Raw genomic sequence first — 21,188 nt, 5'->3', positions numbered from 1 at the left:
TGGAAGCGTACTGGGTTAAAGATTCAATTCAGAATTGCATATACCATAACCACGAACTGTTACCATATGAAAATTGAACAGTACTGAATTAGGTATATCAAAATATTGCTATAGTTAATGAAATGATAAAATAATTTATTGAGTCCGAAAGAGCATTGAATTCATTATGGACTAACATTGTATTGATTGTATATTTGTTGTCAATGTCTCAGATAGAACAAAAAAAACATGGCACATGTTTTCAATATCAAAAAAAGATGCCTATATACATTTTGATGTCTTTTATTGTAAATTAAAAAGAAACAAATTGTCACATGTCATCATCATATTCAAATTTCATCTAACCTAAAAAACTTGTAAGTACCATAAATGTCACATTTTTTTACAAAAAAAAGCATTCATTAAACCATCACACTTCATCGCCATTCTCTAGGTTTATAAATTAAATGTATTTAATATTTAAATTATTATAAAAAAACAAAAAAAAAACTGCAAAGTTCAAAAAGTTAATACATGTTATTACCTCAACTCTCCGCCAAGCTGTAAACTCGTAAACAAAAATAATAAATGTTATATTTGTATATTCTCTAGTCATTTGAATGTTGATTATGTATTTTTGAATTTCATATATTTGTCAAAAATAAAACATAAAGAAATTTTTTTATTTGGTGCTAAGTACCTAAACGGAATAACTAAATCAAAATGACATAACAAATATCCTTAGCAGCTTTAAAAATTTTAAATATACGTACACAGATTATTCTACCAGTGACATGAACGCTATCTTATATGTGTGTATTCCTTATGAAAATGGAAATATTAGAATTGTTCTACAGAAAAAATCAGAAATAATTATTTTGTTTGACACCCGGTATGAGTTCGAAACTAAATCAATTATTTCATTTCAAAACTCTTCTTTTATAAGTTATGTGTACTTCTTGCATAAATTTTCCAAAGCAGGTGTTCCTAGGCTCCAATTAGAAGCCTAATCAGTAAATAGTATTATAACCTTCGCTGATTATATATTTTATATAAATCCTAGCTGGAAGCTTACTTGATTGAGCGTTTTCAGTAGACAGCATTTAGGTAGAAATTAGTCTTGAGACCATGACTAAAGATTACAAGATCGAAAATCATTACAAATTTAATATTGCTCACAGAAAATTATCAATTATGAGTTCGCAATTTAACTCTTTCTGTCACAATCGCAAGAGAGCTTTGTATGTTTTGGAACTTCTAAAAAAAGAAAGACGAGTGATGATTCTTCATTCAACCTGACGTAGCAATTAGTGCAATACCAAAAATATTGCAATGGTTAAATATCTACACCCAAGAACATATGTATTAAGGACGTTAACCTCGAGTGGAAAGGGTGGCAAGAAAAAAGGCGCCTGGTCGAGGTCTAGTCCTCTGGATTCTTTTGTTTTCAATTTTTTGTTTTTTTCAATCAATTGAAATAATTGAAAACATGTTTTAATCACTTAGACAGCCTGATGCGCAGTACAAAGTACGCAACGACCGATGACTAGACCTCGCCCAGATAGCACCTTAAATTTAGCCACGTGCGCTTATAGCTCGGCATAGAAGATTTCACGTTCTTATTATAATTATACGTTCTTGTCGACACCTCTACAATTTTTTTCGCGTCATTGTATTTGAAATCAATTTCATAAAATAATACATACCTACGATTAGCAATCTAGTTCACAGTAAGAATTATCTTTAAACGTACAAATTAAGGATTGTTAACTGAAAATGAATACCATGCAAATTCCTCCTAATTCACAATATGAATGTATACCAATAAATGTTTAAAACAACGCTTGTGTTTTTTATTGAGAATCCTTAAATTATTGTCTCTGGAAGTAAAAATTGAATATGAAAAGAAACCATTAACGTACTAATCTGTAAGTACGCTATAATCAGCAGTTCATATCACTTAATCGAAGATATTTATTGATAAGGATTCTTAACAAAGGACTAAAAAAACACAGTTAACACTTCCTAACGCATGAACAAAACTTTATATAAATGTATTTTTCCGTGATTGGTACGCCTATATATGAAACAAATTGTAATAAAAAAAATAGAACAATATGCCTATTATAGAAAATTTCGTTTTTTTACAAAACAACTTTTGCTATTGTGTACTTAAATATTTGAACAAAATGTAAATGTTTTTAGAAAAAAAAAACGTATAATAAGATAAAACAAGGCAAGTAGGATAAATAAATATCTCTTTATACCAAGTATTTATCAAAATAATTTAACAAAAAAAATTGAAAAAAAAAAAAAATATCATTAAATTGTATAATTCCGCGTAGGAAAAAAAAGTGTATTAAAAATAATCCTTAGACTTTGATATTTATAAAAAAAATCTTAGTTATCTTTTATTCACAAAAAGAAAATACAAGGGAGGTTTTTATATGCAAATTAAGAAAGTAAAAATTACTCCTAGTCAAAAAAAATTATTAAAAAAATCATTAATTAAGGAAAATTTTGAAATTTTTCATCCTAACATAATTTGATGAGAGTGAATTGTATGGAAACAATTACCAACATTAAAATAAATAAATAAATAAAAACACTAAATATAATTATAAATAAAATCGTAAACGTTACAACTGTGTGGTTTTTACGATACGTTGTAACGTTTTTGTGAACAAAAAATCTATTCTAGTCAATTTTCAGTTCTGAGTCAATTTTTAGAAAACATATAGTAATAAATCGTTAGAGATGTTATATTTATTATTGCACTTTTTGCTATGCGTCTGCTAATTTTCTTTTTATAAGCATTTTTCGTCAAGCGGAAGGTTATGAGTCTTATCTTGTAACACGGGAGATAATGGACATTTGTGCTAAAATCTTAATTTATATCTCATATCATTAATTATTAAGTCACTGCTCTAAAAATAAATCTTAACAATTTATTGATATTATTAAATTAACAGGGTATCAATTTTTATCGTAATAACAAATAATTATTAAAAAATGTACTTTCCATTCAAACTTAGATTCTGCATATGCGTGTATCATGAGCTGTGTGAGATTACTTACCAACGTTTAATGTCCTTCTTGTAACTCCTGCTTAAGGGCTTAGAACCACAACAATAAATACCATACCATCTAGATCTTTTTGAGGAAACAGCTTAAACGTCTTTCCAAGACAATCCGGCTTGTTTCAGTATGTCATTAATTCATTAATTGTTAGTCTTCAATTTTGTGCAAGTTTGTTTCTCCTGCGGGATCATTACGGATTCTAATCAAGGATGAATTTTCCGCCACTGTCATCGTCTTAGAATATGTCTTATTCAATTAGAATTACTCCACCTCATTTCAGTAAAAACTCTCTTACAAGCAACCCAATGTGGTCGATCCGCCTTTTTATCCGGAGAGTCAAATTTTATGAAGCATAGCAAATGATAATTTCGGTATTTCAAAATTTTTATTCAGAATAGCAAAATATTAGACAAGCGGAGTTCATTCTTTATTGTAATTGAGGCACCTTAATTAGAATTTCCTATCCTGACACCATCTCTGCCCGCAGTATAACACACTGAACTGGAGACAAGAGGAAGGTTTTGTAAAGCGCTCAAAAGCTGGAACTAGTAGTTAGTCCTGAATTAATGCTTAATTGCTTTTTCTGCAATCATCATCAAGTAATCACACATGGCCACTGTTATTTCGGCACATTAAAATAAGATTTAGAATATTATTTTAGTATTGATTAATAAAAAAAAGTACGTTAAAACTATTTTTTATATAAAATATAACTTTGGTATAGTAGAATCAATTCAATTAGCGGCAATATTCAATACATTTACGATTACTTTATCCACTCCCGTGTAAAAATTTATGAAAATAACATCTACAAAAAAATTATGCTTATAAAAAGAAAACATCTTGACGAATGTTTAGAAATGGAGTGTATGTGGAGCACATATCAAACGCATATAAAAAAATTATATAAAAAAAATAATTTAAATACTTTCCTTGACGATACGGAGCATTTAACGATGTTTTGTGTCACTGTTTTCTAGTCAACGATTGATTATTCCCTTAATTGTACCTCGATGAAAAAAAGAAAATGAAACTGCGATCCTATCCAAAATTTTTTACCTCAAATCCTTGATTTCGGAAAAAACGGTAACTTAAACACTTTACACTGTCAAATTTATTTTGAATTTTTATAAACGGATATTTTAGACAATCAATACTGTTCCTTTTTTTACGACCATTTTGTCACTCATTTTAGACGTCAACGACATGTTTAACATCTTAGGCAACTTTTTCTAACAACCAGGTGACGGAAAATGAACGTTACGAATTTGAGTCTTTGTAAATTTTAAGTACTAATTATTTGAGTTTTTTTAAATTATAGCAAGAGAATATATTTGGTAGTATTGGGAAATCACTCAAGTAGTGAGCCTTCCGCCTAGGCCTCATTACGAATGTTGTTTTTTATCTGCGCAACTTTTCTTAGATTATTAACTCTTTTGAATTAAATACTCCAGCCCATTGAAGTTTGAGATGTGATATTATAGCAGTATTTACCGCTGTTTCTTTACCGAGGAAATGCATAATCCGATCTCTCTGTTAGGACGGTCTGTTGTAAGATCTGAAGTTCCAATCCTCGCTGGGATTATTTTTGTAACGCAAAAAAGTTGCATGTTTTCTCAGTACTCAACTTCGATAATCAATATATTATTGAGACGCCCGTCTTTGGCGTTCCATTCTAGGACTCGTTTCATTATATCATTTATCTAAAGTATCATAAAATACAGTTCAAAGGTTTAAATTTAATCGTAACGTCTATTTTACGGCATCCTGTATTATTCGCATCGAATTATAATTTATAAATAAAATAGAAAAATTTATAATTAATTACTACAACCACGTACGCGAAAAAAAACATTAGCCAAGAAAATAAGCTTAAAAGTATGACCAACCAATTTGAATCAAATTTTGTTTCCATCTTCATTGAATATAGCAGCAATAAAATTACTTTAGGACTCTTCAGTACTCACATACGTAAAGTGTTTAAATTACAAGAATCCTGTTTAGAATCCTATAATTATATAGAAATTATTGAATTGTTATGTATACTATTAAAATTGTTGCATTATTTATAAAACAAACAAAAGTTATAGAAGATATAATTATAACAAAAGTCTAAGAAAATTTAATTACAAAAACAAATGATATTCACGTTAAAATATTGTACAGCTTCGATGAAATAACATACTGCGTTTAATCATGGAAGCACTAAAGGTGAATTTCATGCTGACGCTTGACGCTGAGTTTGAGCGTCAAATTAGGTCACTTGGTCAGTTTAGGCAGTGCTGCCATCAAGAAAAAACTTAGCAGCGTCACATCGTAAAAAGTTCACCTATCGAATAGATATAACAATTTAAATGATTGCTAACAATTTTAATTAAAAACAATGGAAATCTCCGAATAAAACCACAATTAATAATCATATTAGATGAAAACGCTAATTTGACAATTAAAGCCAGCGTCAAGCATCATCATGAGGTTACATGTTAAGGATGTGTTACTTTAATGCTTTACAAACTGGCACTACTGTATTACTGTAACAGTAAATAAAGGAACATGGAATAAATTAAGAACGAATCGAATACGATAACTGCACTGCCATCTATCGAATTAAAATGCAATTATTATTAAATTAAAGAAATGGTACTAAATATATATTCTAATACGAACAGTATTTTTCGAATTTTATCGTGTCGCGTAAACCAATCAGAAAAGACGCTGGTTGATATAACGGCAGGCTTATCCTGGCTTCTGATTGGTCTAGCCTTTATAATTAAAATACATAACGCCATAAAAACTTTCAAACCTAAAACTTCAAATTAACATTTGGCCATATAAGCTGACATTGACATGTCGTAGAATATTTTTCTCTACTTCATATTGAGATCACTTTAAGAATTAGCAAAAACCAATTTCCGGCTGAATTTCGTTAATACCATGTAGGATACAAAAGCATGCCTTTTCTCCTCCTACCCAACTCTTGGTACGAGCAGATTTTCCCACTTGGTCTATTGAGTCTTGTCAGCCATTATTTGAAGTGGTGATTCCTATTTGATTTCGAAAAAACTAGGTAGAAATTATGACAACACTACAAGACGTTCAAATAAATGGCGGGATTAACCATTGGGTCAAAACAGAAAAAAACCAATTTGTACGAGAAGAGCGCCAAGTTGATTTGCAAAGCCTAAAAAGGGGGACGCTCTCGATTAAATTACTTTTGAAAAAAACAAGAAAAATCAAAATCGGTTCATCCGTTTAGGAATTGCAATGCCACAGACAGGCAGACACACACATAGAGCGGTTAACCTTATAACATCCCTCTTTTTGATTCGGGGGTTAAAAAAAGAATAATATCTTTTTATATATCTTGACAATACAAATGACTGTTTAATAGAAGCCACTTTATCTTTAGTTAGAAATTTTCCAAGTTAAACAATAATAACGTGATTATCATTTTCATTCCAAAACAACGCTTGAAAATCAATTATATAACTAAAAAAGATAAATTTATTTAACGAATTTAATAAGAAAAAATTTCGCTTAAAGCAATAATAATACAAATACAATAATTATTAATACTACTAAACACTTTGAGGATGAATTATATTATTATTATAGTTAATTTAAAAAAGAAATAAAATATTGTAGATGAAATGAGAATATGAGAGAGAAAATAAAAAATATATTTAAAAAATGCAACAATTTAAAAAAATCAAAAAAAATTAAAAATAATTTAATTATAGATGTTAAAGATATTTAAAGAAAAAAAAAAGAAAAAAAACTAATTAAAAATATCAGTATTTACTACTAAACATAGCTTTTTGAAATGAAAAAAAAAAAATATAGACTCAACAATAAATATAATTATTATGTAATGATAATACCATTAATTATATGGAATATATGATGAAAAATAAAACATTCAGTTGAATATATTGAGTTTCAATTTAAAACGAGTGTTTTGTTCTGTATTTTCAATTATCAAAACGAATTAACTTGAACACAAATTGCAGAGTTTCATGGGGGACATCATGTTCTGTCATCAGATTGGATCTAGTTCGTCGGGTTTCTTTAATAGCCAATTTAGATCCACTCCAAAATGGGAAAGCCAGCTTTGTTAATCCAGTCCTTATTCAAGTTTCACCGAAACCTTGGCCAAAGCTTGTGAACGAAGTTTGTTGTTAATCCATGTTTTTTGCCGTACTTATCCTAGTCCAACCCCCATTGTGAAAAGCCAGTTTTATTAAATATTGTATCTAGCAAGTATAAATCTTAAAACTAGTTAATAAACTTAAAATCATCATAAGACACTACGTCATAATATACAGCCATCAAATTATCAAAGGAATGAACTCAAAGGATAAGTAAAAAAGATGATACCGAGGCTTGGGTCAACATTTGACACCCAAGCTTGATACGGTGCTACCATTTGATGTTAATTCAAAACTGGGACTCTTGTAATTTCCAAGTTTAGCCCAATGCTCAACTATCTTCTTTCGGACTTGAACGCTTTAGCAACTGGCAGATAATAACAAAAAAAAATGGCGTGAAAGCTATTTTAAATGGAAGAAATACAGGAAGAACAGGATAATAACATCAAGCAGATTTTCGTGTCTATTCATAAAATCATAAATCTAGCTCATTTGACGATTAGATTTATTACTTTTCGAAATATTACCAGAAGCACTCCGAATTAAAAGCTTTTTGAGCGATATCTTAAAAAATACTTACGCAATCTTAATTTGATTATCAGATTATTTCTATTTTTCAAAAGAGGTACCCCTTAAAAAAAATTTCATAAAATCGGGAAATTAAAATTATGTCTTCCATTTTGATAAAAATAAGATAAATAAAGAAAAAGGTAAGATGATAGGAATTGTAATGACTTTTAAGCATTTTTCGTCTTAGTGTACCCTCTTAATTGTACCCTCAATTTACTCCTTTTCTGTTGTCCAAGACTTGCGACACCCTGCATACCTATTTTGTGAAATTAGAAAGGAACCTGGTATGGAATAATCATTCAGAAACGCCTACATTTTTTGCTGATAATTGTTGATAAACAACAACAAAAAAATAATATATTACATGAATAATTTTACAGTGAAATATGTTTTGAAAATAAATAACAAAATTTACATTTATAAAATATTAATTAATAATGAAATATATTAATTATTTATGTATTAATTAAATAATATACATTCATATAGAACGGTTAATATTAAATATATATATAATATACATATATATTTTTATCAAAATATATATTGAAAAAATCACATTTAATGGAATTTATTTTATGAGAAATTTATACAAAATATTTTGAATATGAGAACATTTTTAAGAAGTTAGCGAGGAGTTATGGTCATATTTTTTTTTTATTAAGTACGTATAGGTGGCAAATATAGCATGCATCTCTTTCAAAAGTCAAAATTTTACTTATTTTGTCCATATTTCGAGGACAATATTTTCTATAGCGATCGTTCTCCTTCTTTATAACCTCAATGCTGTGTATAACCAGAACTAGGAAAAGTTGACTCCCCTGAAACTTAGTAGAGCACAGTTGAGAATCTGGTGTTACTTTCGACAGGACACTATCGATTGCACTACCACCTTCATAACATGAGGATCTCTGACGATCTCACTAGTAGGCCTGTATCGAAGACGATACTTAGAATTGATAAAAGTCAGGTTCAATATCCGCCAGCCATAGTTATTCATTTAAAACTAACGAAGCGATTTCTCAACTAATAAATTTCCACAGGTTTGACTTAAATTTATAGAATTCGACGGCAGTGTATTTCTGAAATATAGCGCTAACTGTCTAAGTAATAATCAACATTGTTCGAATTGAGTGGGGAAAACAAGCAATAGCTTGAGTGCAAAAATAAAGCAAAAATTAACGATTATTATTAAAGCATAGCTTTCAGAGGACTAATGAAGCAAAAGAAGGTTGAATAGAAACTTAAATAAAGTAATTCTTTTTCGATAACTTGTATAAAAAATTAAAAAATTAATTATAATGGCAGAGATTCCAAGACATATAAGAATATGAAAGAAAAATAATTATGGCAACCCTGTTTTATAAATTTCTTCTATATCCCTTGTCTATTAAAAATATTCTTCTTAAAAATCGTTAATCATATTCAAAATTTATTTAAAGAAAAAAAAAAATTATAATTAACTGGCACTTAACTGACATTGTACTGTAATTTCCTGTTTCACTTGTGGTGATGGACTAGTGATATTATTATCGGTAAGAACATTCTCCCAAGCGTCTACGCAATTTTGATAATACTCGATTTGTTTATTAGCAAAATCCATCAACATTTTCTTTAAGCTTGCTTGTTTTTCAAGTTGCCACCGTTCCAAATCACTACGTAATGCTTCATTCGCACACTCTAAACGATCTTGTAGAGATTCAGTTTGTTTTACAAGTTGTGGAATACAAGTACCTAAATTAAAAAACATGTTTTTTAAAGGTAAGTCTTTTTAGGTATATTTTAGGGTGGTGTAGCATTATTGAGAGGGGAAACAGTTTAGTCGAATCAGCAATAATTAAAAATCATAAAAACATTTGTAAAAGCTCAGTCGACTAAACTTTAACTGTTAAATTCAATGATCAGCTTTGTTTAAATTCATAAGCATAACCTCAATATTTCCTATGTTTTTACAAAAGGCAACGTAATTTTAATTAATATATTATTTTAATTATGAATAAAATAAACTTATAATATACTAACAGATACCCGCCCGCTTTGCTGGGCAATTTCTCCTTTTTAAAACAAATGCTATCATGTTATAGCCCTCACTGATCCTCCCTTTAGTTCACAATTTTATAGATTTTAAATTTAAGGTGGAGAGATCTAACTTTTTTGAGAATTAAGTTTTGCCCATGATACTCGCATTGTAACTTTCAATAGGTCCAATCATTAAATTAACCTGATTTTTATACTTTTTGAATCAAAATTACCCCATCCACCAAGTTTCATCAAATTCCATTTTTTTTTTGCGTTTTTCTCGATTTTTTTAAAGGGGTACTCCTTAAAAAATTGCAAAAAATCGAAAAATTTTTTTGTATTTCCAATTTTGATAAAACTCAGTATATAAGGTAATTTTGACCCAAAAAGTACAAAAATCGGGTGCATTTGTTGACTAGTACGGACTAAAATCGACTCAAGTATTGCGATATCTCTGAAACTCTGCATCCAATCATTAAATTAACCTGATTTTTATATTTTTGGATTAAAATTACCCTATCCACCGAGTTTCATCAAATTCCAGAACAAAATTTTTTTTTGCGTTTTTCTCGATTTTTTCAAAGGGGTAAAATAAAATGCAAAAAAACGAAAAAAATTTTTTAATTTCCCATTTCGATAAAACTCAATATACAAGGTAATTTTGACCCAAAAAGTACAAAAACCGGGTGCATTTGTTTACTGGTCGCATAGCTTTTGAGATACGGACCAAAATCGACCCAAATATTGCAATATTTCAGGAACTTAGAAATTCTATCTAAATTGCTGTATTTTGAATATATTGTTGGTGGAATCTCAAAAACTAATCATTTAGTTGTCTAATGAATTGGATTAATAGGTCAAATTTTTAACTGAATTGCTTAAAATGTGACTCCTGATTAAATCAAACATTTTCTTACCCAATTTTTCCAACTTTTGATCTGATGACGTAGCTTTCCACAACGAAAAATGTGACGTAGATGTTGCATTCGCTGATTCTGAATTCTGTTGTTGTTGCTGTTGCAAGGACATTAACTGATCCTTCTCACAACGTTTCCGTGATAAATCTTCTACAGAGCTTTCATACGCTAGTTGATAATTATCACGTTTATTTAATACATCACGTACAACTTCTACATACATTATAAACTCGCGTATTGGATTACCTAACGTTATGTTATAATCGTTAAGTAATTGAGTTTGAGCACTTGCAGTGCGTTCAATGGCACTTGATATTTTGATTAACAAGCCAGATAATGGAGGCTCAGTACTTGACCAAGATAATAATATTGGATGGTAATTCGCCAATTCAGTGATGTAATCTGAAAAAAAATGTTTCTATCAGAAAAAAACAAGGTTTAACTCGAGGTCAACAGTCCATTCGACATTTCATTGGAGATTTAAATCCATTAAATAAATTATTGGATCACAGGGTGAACCTATGGACTAAAAACCCATCCCATAGATTGCATGGACAATCCCTGGATCAGTGAATGAATGTAATCACAATGTCAACCAAAAAACCTGTAGATCCGTGCTAACTCGACCCCATTAAAATGGATACTATAACCTCAAATTAAGTGATTTTGAAATATTCATTTTTCGCCATTGATAACATTAATTGTACATTTTAAGCATAAATTAAGAATAAATAAGTAAATTAACAATCTATTTTTAATTAACTTAACTTATTTATTCATTGTTAGGCATGAAAATTTGTAGTTATTTTCGTTAATTTAAGAAAAACTATTAATTTTTCACCAGCTCTGATAACGGATTCGTAATGTACGTAGAAAATGCTTTAAGTTGTTTTTTTACCTGACGTTCTAGGAGCATGTTAAGTCACTAAAGATAGCGTTAACGTTAGACAGCCGTTACATACCCGATTCCGAACATCCTTACCAAATGTCCGAATATCCTTACCATCAATTTTATGGTAAGGATATTCGGACATTTGTCTTATTTCTCCTATTTCAAGAGTTAAAATTCTTTAAACACCCATCAGTACTAACCTTGGCGCTCCTTGTTTATTCTTAACGAGATTTTTTCAATTGTAGACAATTTTTCATGTAAAATTTGAGCGTAATCTTTGAATTTATCAAATTCAATTGAACGGTTTTTAATAGTCGTTGTTGTCGTTATATTTTGAATTGAATCAGAAACCTTATTGATTGCTGACGTTTTATTTTTACGATACGATAGAAATTCCTAGAAACAATTGAAAAACGTATTAAATAGGGTTTTCCACTATTTTTGAAAAAGTACTTCAAAATGTTGATTTTGCTAATAAAAAGCCACAAAAAATTTATTTCGGAAAAATACATACTCTTTCTTGCCAAAAACTTAAATTTTAAACCTTTTTTAAACTGTCAAAAACGCGGCCATTCAATTTGATGACGTAATATGGGTATCACTATACAAAATAACACAAATAAGTTTGATAGATATATTCATAGACATCTGATTATAATAAATATAAATACTTATCTATGTATATATTATACCCAACTGTCTACACTGAACTAGCTGATGGTCTATGGCTCATACCGCTATGATATCACAGCAGGGCTTACCCGCGTTTTAGGTCACGTGATATACAGTTTAAAAATTACGATTTTTAATTATTTATTTTTGACTAACGATAATACCCTATTCATAATGGAATAAAGAGCCTTTATCAAGTTTCCAAAATGAAAACACGATTGTGTATGAATATATAAAGCCGTTAAATAAAGAAAACTTACGGACGGGTTCGCTGTTAAAAATACTTTTAAATTAGCATCATAGCTTAAAATTGGATGGTATGCAATTCGATTCATGAAAATGTTGAGCATATTCATTCTTGTTATAATAAACTCCTTTGAGTATCTATCCAACTGACCTATCAAAGTATGTTTAGCGGGCAACGACTGTGAACAGAAAAATAACAACGTTAATAATCGATTAACTGAAATTTTAAAATTATAAAATGAATTACTCACTGGTACAATAAGCATTGGATACGTTTCGACTAATTTCTGACGTAACCAACAAAAATCATTATAACGTCGACGAACAATGTACTCCGTTTCAGAGTATTCAATTCGTGCTACTTTCGTTACAACTCGAAACAAAATGAATGTTTCTAATGTTTCCAATTGTTTCTGTGGATTATCAACTCGCACACATAAATCCGTATCTTGATCCATATTCAATTCAGACACTTCAGCGTCTTGGAATGTTGAAAAACTTTCGATACTTGGTGATTGCACCTATAAAAGAAAACCCGCCTTAGTTTATATTGTTTTCAATAGATCAACTTGTCATAAATGTATTATTAAATAGATTAAAATTTTTTATTGCTTACCAATGAATTATCCAAGGATAAACTTAAATTGTTGTATCCATCATTATCCTTTATTTCATCAGGAAATTCTGATATTATTCTATTTTCTGTTGTAACATCTATTATTGCTGAACTGCTACTCTCCTCCATTTTTATGCGTTCATTACCAACTTGTAAAATATTGAATTCCCCTGAAAGAGAAAATAATTTTTCCTTTGAATGCTTTTCTTTAACAAAATTCACCAGGAAATAATACAAATGATCGATAGGTTACAATATTAGGTTAGAATTTTCCAAAATTTTCTTAATTATTTATTCTACTCATAGATGTCCTTAAGTTAAATAAAGATATTTCAATTATTTTGAAAATTGTAAGGTTAAGATATCTGTCATTAGTTCGAATTTAGGTTAGCCACCCTGTATAATTCTAAATGGGGTTAGAATCCAAATAAAAATGAATTTTGTAAATAAGTTAGTGAATCCAAAAATAATTTTACAAATTTCTACAAGAAATTTGAATGCTCATACTGCTAGTATTACACGAACGCATCGATTAAAGTATGCGAACACGTATCCCACTGTAGTCGTTCAACCGGATGGTTCAACTTTTAATATCCGTTATCATGAACCTAGAAAAATTATCAAAGTAATTTAGAATTTTCATTCAAGCTTAAATCTATTTAATAATGTATACTTTTTAGTTGCCACTAGATTTATCAACGTTATCAGAAGCCGAGCGCCGTGCAAGATTAGAAAAACGGAAACCCAAGAAGAAGATTAAAATTGAAGAGGATATTGATGATGGTTTTGATACAAAAAAGTATTTAAAATACATGAAGAAGAAAAAGTAATTTTAGGAATGTGTATCATTAAGTATATTTAGATTGTTTTAAATAAATTGTTTATTGTTTACTTAATTAATGTTTTATCCTTTTTAAAACAGCCCTACTACTTAAATCATCTGTTGAAATTACATAATCGACCGCATAATTTTGTAAATGAAATTGCAATTTATGCGGTTTTGTTACATTTAATAATGGTTTTTTTAAAACTATAAATATGTAAAATCTTAAGTTTATACTGTAACACCAAAGAAATAAGGGACTTCTTAAAGTATGAATTATTTTCAGTCGTTTCTTACTTGAGATATAGATCGGTTTTTGCAATATAATTAAGTGCCTCGAATATAATGTGGCCTCCATCCTTATAAATTAGTTACCTAATCGTAATTATTATTTGGAGAGATTTTGTCTCTGTTCTCTAAATTAGCGACGAGTAATAGACTTTCTCGTAAAACTGATGAAGATTACATTTTTGATGAAATATATATTTTTAAAACAAAATATGATCTAGAAATTAAAACAATTTCATACAATTTAGTTCATAAACCTAAATTATTGCGAAATAATAATATAATTTCAGTACGTTTTGAAAATATAAATTCAGTTTGATTCCCACCAGGCCCCCACACAGGGATTCCCCTGTCCATATATGTATACACCCGACAGCGATAATATATACAAATACCCCAAATATTTCGACGTTCTAAAGAGCGTCCCACTGAGGATTCTGGCGGTATACAGGTCAAAAGGATAACAACTATTTTTATTGATATAAAATGGAGAGAAAGCAAAAAATTTAGTTCCCGTTTGAATTATTAAAAGAGAAACAAGAGAGGAAAATGTAAGCTAATTTGTTGGATATTTGTCGACGCTTGTTTGTCCAACGAAATTCTACTTATATGAAGCTGCATGAACAATAGAATTAAATGAGGTCTCTAGAAACAAAACATTAAAATTATTTTATACATGTGAATAATAATATCACACGCAATATGTTCGATAAATAATTAAAATACTGAAATAACAAATAATATTGAACGATTCAAAACTTTCATAAGTTTACACAAATTATTCAAAATGTTAATTATGCATGGAGGCAATTGAAGAAGCGACAAACAATTGAACTGTTATTTACCAGATGAAAGTATGTGAATATTTGTTTAACAAAAAAATAAATAAAATAAAAAAGAGATTGCATTTCACTTTTTATTTGGATTGAAATTTTATTTCTTTTGTAAGCACGTATGGTGTAATGTAATTAACAGTATTCTGAAATCACTCCAAAGAGTTCAAATTATTGGATATTTGAAATTGGCGGTAAAATTAAGGTTGATTTCCATTAAACGAAAACGCATAATAATTGCAGCGCCAACGTGGCTATGAATAAACTAACAATTTGTCAATGTTGTGTTATTAATTATTTTACAAGTCTGTGATTTATGAGTTATATTTTGTAAACAAAGCTTCGTCTTCTTTATTTTTATATTTTAAAATTTGCATACCTTCTATTATTTAAAGAAATTATTAAGCTCCTTTCAAAATTTACATTTTAAAAGCTTTTTTTTTACTTTTCAATATTGAATTCAATTACGACATACATGACATAAACTCAACATTTTGAGTTTAACAAAAGTGGCTTATCAAAATATCAGGTCCCCCTTTTTCTCCGTTATCTGACCATAGCCGTCGTCAGTGTGACATTGTTGAAGGAGTTCGGTTTTATACTACTCTCTCCAGTTTTTTATGAAAAGTTGAGAAGACGAGAACACGAGCTCAATCTTGTGCGCCTCTCTGACTGCATTTTACTCAAATACTCACTTTTTCTTTAAAATTATCGCTTTAATCATATTCCGGTTTTGCAGTGTATTGCCCAATGCCCACACAGCAAAATCTTGCGAGGCGAGTAGTCAGGCTAGCCGAGATATATTTTTCAATTCACTTTAATTAATCGAGATATTCTCGATTTACAGCCCTAGGATCATTTGGTAAATTGTACGTTCTTATACCTATGCACTTCAAAGAGAAATTCGATACATTATACGTATTTCTCAATTCAATCAAATTCATCGGATGTTTAAGCATCGAATTTATCTACAATTACATAAATTAAAATTTTACCGGTTATTTTATATTTACTCAACAACGGCAGCTCTGATATTAAAATGAAATGCCGATATTGCTTTCTAGATTTAAAAACATTTGAAGACATTTAAAGCGTTAAACAATAACGTAACAATTGATTACGCAAAAAATGCACGACAATTCAGTGCCACACAATTGTGTTTATATAAATCAGGTATTTGGAATACAACCAAAATGATGCGTACGCATATTGTAACAATCAACGTCCTACGTACAAAAAGAAATACTTACTCTAATTTATAATACATGAGAAGGATAGAATGAAAAAGAAGAAGTGTGTTGTTTGAACATAAAGTTAAAAAAGGCTAGACAAGTATGATGGCAGCTACAGAATTATTAACTTCAATAATACCACACAGTGAAAGCATAGTTAAATAAAAATGTTTGAATGAAAAGATATTTACAAAATAGATACGAATTATCAGACATTTGTGTATGATTATATTTTGAGTTCAGTTTTGAGTTTATTTTATTTTTTTTTTTGAAAATTTCTTGAAAAAAAATCTTGTATGTGTGTTATGACAATAAATAAATTGAGTTTATATAAAAAAATATTTCACTTTGTAAATAGAAGTTTTGACATCCCGTAAAAATTGTACAAAAATAAATTTTACGGGATGTATATTTACAATAATTTTGTTCAAAATTATTTTAAGTGTTCAAAATTATCCTTGTTACGCGTGTTTATTGTATAAAAAATTATTCAGCATGTAAAAACATGTTGACATAAATAATTCCGCCAATCCCGTTTGAAATCCCGAACATTTTGGGATGTATTTCTTCTTCGAAATGTGTGTGCATATATTGAGTGTGACTTAACAAAAAAAAGGAGATTTTATTTTGAATTTAAAACACAAGTGTTTTGAGTTTTTCTAGTTGATATTATTAAGGGTATTTTAGAATTGTTTGATATGGACAATGTACCAAATACATGTGCGGACGTGATAAGTGCGGGGTGTTTGGAGCCCTTGACTCGAGGGCGACATATAACAAGCACCCCAAATAGTGCTGCTGTGGATATAACAACCAGTACACCGCGTGTTTTACATCATAATGATCGACTGAAGACTGGATCTTCATGTCAAGCGTTACGACATGCGGTGTCATCGCTAAATCGTTTGGATGATTTTATCCAAGAGAAAATCGGATCTGGATTCTTTTCTGAAGTGTTTAAAGTAAGATTTTGAGCTTTGTTCATTATACAATAGTGCTTAAGTATTATCTGGAAGATAAGTTTAATTATCTGATAAATTTTGACAAGTTTAAGTATGAGAAAAACAAAAAGCTACTCCAAGGTGCTCTTAAAAATGAAGTCAATATTTAGAGTTTTGATGTTTTTTTGAAAATTGAGATGTTGTCAATAAATTGACATGTAGTTTTACTGGTAGAAATGTCAACAAATATGTTCCTGAATTAATCTAATTCGAATTTTCGAAACAACAGAATTTTACAAAAAATTGATATTTTGCCTACACAAAGCGATTTTAAAAGATGAATTCAGTAAAAGGTTTTTTAGAAGTAGTAGCGGATTTGTATATTTTCCGTCAGTGGACTATTCAAATTTTGACGCCTCTATTTAGAAATGTTGCGCACAATATCGGCCACCCATTACCCTTAATGCCACTTTGCATGTATCTCTTTCCAAAACTTCCATTTTTTTTTACTAATGAGTGTCTCACCACTATAACTTTCCCTTCAAAAATTCGCCGCATTTAAGATCCGCCGCTCTTGGCTCCAGGCTATTCAACCTAATGGCAAATCCATCACTAGGAGCCAATCTTTTTTTATGTAAAAAAAAAGTTACAAAAATTGGCGCAAAATTTTTCGAAATCAGGTCTAGTTCATTTTCGGAAATATGAATTCCGAAAAAATCACAGTATTTTACTTGAATCAAACAAGGACTCAGAATTTAGCTCAGGCTTAATCTAAATATTTTCATAAATATCTTCGAAAAGCCTGTGACCTAGGGATGCTTACTTCCCGTACATAAACTAGAGTTTTGTAAAAAATTTATACGCCGCAAATTCAAACCAGAATATTTTGCATGGGTTCCAAATTTAAGCATTTTACTCACGATCCAAATTTAAATTGGATCATACATTTGCAAAATAAGTCCGTTTAATATTAATAATAATAGAATGTTATCTTGAAAAACCGCGTTAATTAATTAGAAAACGTTAAAATAAATAAAAGTCCGTGATTCTTTTGATAATTTTTAACATTTTTTACTGCCAGTTTTGGTGTTATAAAGAGAAGTAGTTTTGCCCGAAAGGAAATTTTCCCTTGACCTCCGCGGCAGCGTTAGACCTTGGTCCCGCGTTACAGAAAATAACATTACATGAATTTTTCTCGTAGGCTTCAAGCAATTCCGTGTCGAATGCAAGAAACCGAGCATGTCTATTTTCTAGCCTGTCTAGAAGTCCCTTAGAATTTGTTTATAAGAGAGTAGTGAATCAGAAATGTACCGACGGTTTTTTGGATTTCTCAATCTCGAAACTATTCGCTGAAAATAGATTTCTGGCAGGGCATTGCATCATATTTTCTTCGAATGGTAGCAGTTTTTTAAAACTGCTTCCTCTATTCTAAACTTTTTCTTCTAACATTTTCACTAAATAGATTTTTTTTTAAAGCCTTGCTTAAGTCGAAAGTTATATATTGAATTGTGCAAAATTGTGTAATTGCGGAAGATTTCTTATTAAAAAATTTTCTATAATTTTTATTTTAATAAACACATTTTTTAAATGATGCTGCTATTGACATTGTTTGGGTTTAAAAATCCATGCATTATTAAAAATTAATATCGTGGTTGTACTTGGTACATCACTTTATGAGATATCATTAAAACAACTTGAAACAGAAAAAAAATTAGCAAAACATCTGTCTGTGATTTTAATGATATAACTTTTTACATCTTATTAACTATTAGAGAAAATGATTAATTAAACGTGTATAAAGTCGAGACAAAAGAGGTGTAAAAATTTTTTATACAGGGTGGTTTAAAAACAGGACATCATTAAATTGTATATGGGTCATTCTACGATAAGAAGTAGATTTTTTCATATAGAAAATCACCACGACAAAAATTTAAAAAACAAGTAATCAAAAGTTGTTTAACATGGCAACTCCATTTTTAATTTGTTTGATCTATTTATAAGCAGTAGAGTCTTTCCCATGGAATCTTCAAAACCAAGAAAAAATGACTGGCTTGCGCATATCTTACAGATATGCGCAATTTTAGCAAGTATTTACTTATACCTCTACTGATTATTTTGAAAAATCATTCGCCAGCGAAAACAAGTCAGGGGAATGACGTTTTCTTGATAAATTAAAATTTTTAAACTGAAAGATGTAAAAATTTGGAGTTAATAATAAATCCACACTTCAAAATTATTATACTATTATACAGGGAAGAGACAAATTGACCATAGTAAACGATTGCGCCGCAGCGTATCGTTGCGCCAACTCCAAAATAACAGCGGATTAACGGCTACATACCTACCTCATCTTCAATGCTTACAGCTTCCTTGAACTTTTGCACAATGAGGCGAATTGTGCTTTGACTTTTAATTGGCCATAATCCTCCCGTAAACGTTTAAACACAGTTCTTACAGAATAGGGAATATTCATGTATTTTTTTATATTTTGTATTCATTGTTATAACATAGTAAAAAATGTAAATACTGTTTAAAAATGCTGTCATTAAGTGTAAAAAAATATTTAAAATAGAGAATAATTTTGAGATGTTTAAACGCAGTTCTTTTGACACTCTGTTGATGAAGTATTAATATGTGAGCTGTCATTTGGTGACAGTTCAATGTAGTGTTTACTACAGGTATAATACCCACGTATATAGGAATTATAGTATATATTCATGGTAATATCATACAAAATATAAGTAATTAATACCATACAGTATGCCAACAAGTCTGACAAGCCACATACTATGACGTCACGTTCGTTTTAAAATTTGAATTTCTCTCACTGAATTTGTATTTTATTAATTAATTTTAAGTATTTAAAAAGATATTCATTACTAAATTGTCCAAATGTCCAGCCAATAAAGTTACGGAAAAAAATATTTGAACCAAATTTAAATTTCATGAACATTTCCTAATAGGAGTAAACATATTTTTTTATATATAATGATTGTCGCACATGTATTACCTGTTATCGTAGAATGACCCATACAAGAAATATATACCTAATCTACATCACACCATTTAAATAACTTCCGTATTTCCGGATAGATAGGCACTATTACATTATTATTAATAATATAAAATACTGCAATATGTCGTTTTGTGTTTGTTATATACGAGCTCGAGTTGTTATATATGCTAAAAATCTAGTGCAGCATTTTGAATTTGTTGAATGCAGTTTTTAAAAAAAAAAACACTATAAGTTATTTTTCTCGTATAGATTGTTGTTTAATAGAGATATAAATTTATTTATGTTATTAATAATATTACGAAGAAGGTGCCTCAGCCATCTAGCCATCTGACGTGTGAAAGTTAAACACATGGTGTATGATTGATTCTTCTCTTGATTGTAAACTGTATACAGACTGTTTTTTAAATCATTTCCATCGGAGAGTCAATATAAAATATAATATTTATAATACACATACACAATTAGGCTTCAAGATGTATCGTATTTGATGACATTTAATGCTGTTATAAACAAATTTTAAACATTGTTTGATTGGCGTGAAACTTTTTATACCATGTATATATGAAATATATCATAGTATATTAAGTTTAGTCTTAAGTTTGTAACGTTTAAAAATATCGCTGCTACCAACAAAATTATGGTATAGGTGTTCTTAAAATCCCCTAATTAGGCCATTTCCGGTTGTCTATCCGTAAGCACAATAACCCAAAAACGAAAAGAGATATCAATCTGAAATTTTATTGTGTATTAAGCACGTAAAAAGTGAGACCTAGTTCGTAAATGAGCAATATAAGTCGCGTAAATGAGCAAATGGGTTTTGGGTTCGTAGGACCCATCTTGTAAACCGTTAGAGATAGAACAAAAATTTAAATGTACAAAATGTTCTTTATAAAAAATAAACAACTTTTGTTTGAA

At 29.5% G+C, this 21,188-nt stretch overlaps 3 protein-coding genes across 4 annotated transcripts in view; 2 read left to right on the top strand and 1 right to left on the bottom strand.

Annotated features, from left to right (window-relative positions):
* Nucleotides 1–8,391: 8,391 nt before the first annotated feature.
* LOC123301135 (sorting nexin-7-like) lies at nt 8,392–13,337 on the bottom strand. Its single transcript, XM_044883872.1, has 6 exons — nt 13,141–13,337; nt 12,776–13,045; nt 12,539–12,703; nt 11,807–12,002; nt 10,715–11,116; nt 8,392–9,512 (listed from the first exon to the last, which is right to left on the bottom strand). Exons 1-6 carry the CDS (start codon nt 13,267–13,269, stop codon nt 9,238–9,240), a joined length of 1,437 nt encoding a protein of 478 aa, XP_044739807.1. The 5' UTR covers nt 13,270–13,337; the 3' UTR covers nt 8,392–9,237.
* A 161-nt stretch (nt 13,338–13,498) lies between these two features.
* LOC123305821 (39S ribosomal protein L55, mitochondrial) lies at nt 13,499–14,036 on the top strand. The gene is made up of 2 exons (XM_044887653.1): nt 13,499–13,765; nt 13,821–14,036. Exons 1-2 carry the CDS (start codon nt 13,574–13,576, stop codon nt 13,968–13,970), a joined length of 342 nt encoding a protein of 113 aa, XP_044743588.1. The 5' UTR covers nt 13,499–13,573; the 3' UTR covers nt 13,971–14,036.
* Nucleotides 14,037–16,837: 2,801 nt separating this feature from the next.
* The window catches only part of LOC123301297 (probable serine/threonine-protein kinase DDB_G0271402), an 86,213-nt gene continuing 81,862 nt past the window's right edge, over nt 16,838–21,188 (top strand). For both annotated transcript variants that reach the window (XM_044884041.1, XM_044884034.1), the window contains exon 1: nt 16,838–17,278. In XM_044884041.1, coding sequence (XP_044739976.1) covers nt 17,015–17,278 — 264 coding nt within the window. In that variant the 5' untranslated portion in view covers nt 16,838–17,014. The remainder of the gene's footprint in view (nt 17,279–21,188) is intronic.

This window comes from Chrysoperla carnea, chromosome 1 (assembly GCF_905475395.1).
Source record: "Chrysoperla carnea chromosome 1, inChrCarn1.1, whole genome shotgun sequence".
Lineage (NCBI taxonomy): Eukaryota > Metazoa > Arthropoda > Insecta > Neuroptera > Chrysopidae > Chrysoperla > Chrysoperla carnea.
Note: the sequence above shows the minus strand (reverse complement) of the source record. Positions and strands in the feature narration are given on the sequence as shown.

What these genes read in the sequence shown, in the direction of transcription:
- LOC123301135 (XM_044883872.1), bottom strand. Translation starts at nt 13,269, where the DNA reads ATGGAGGAGAGTAGCAGTTCAGCAATAATAGATGTTACAACAGAAAAT. An exon ending in ATCCAATGCTTATTGTACCA is followed by an intron (nt 12,704 to 12,775) that starts GTGAGTAATTCA and finishes TTCTGTTCACAG; the next exon opens with TCGTTGCCCGCTAAACATAC. An exon ending in TTTTAACAGCGAACCCGTCC is followed by an intron (nt 12,003 to 12,538) that starts GTAAGTTTTCTT and finishes AATTGTTTCTAG; the next exon opens with GAATTTCTATCGTATCGTAA.
- LOC123305821 (XM_044887653.1), top strand. Translation starts at nt 13,574, where the DNA reads ATGAATTTTGTAAATAAGTTAGTGAATCCAAAAATAATTTTACAAATT. An exon ending in AACCTAGAAAAATTATCAAA is followed by an intron (nt 13,766 to 13,820) that starts GTAATTTAGAAT and finishes TATACTTTTTAG; the next exon opens with TTGCCACTAGATTTATCAAC.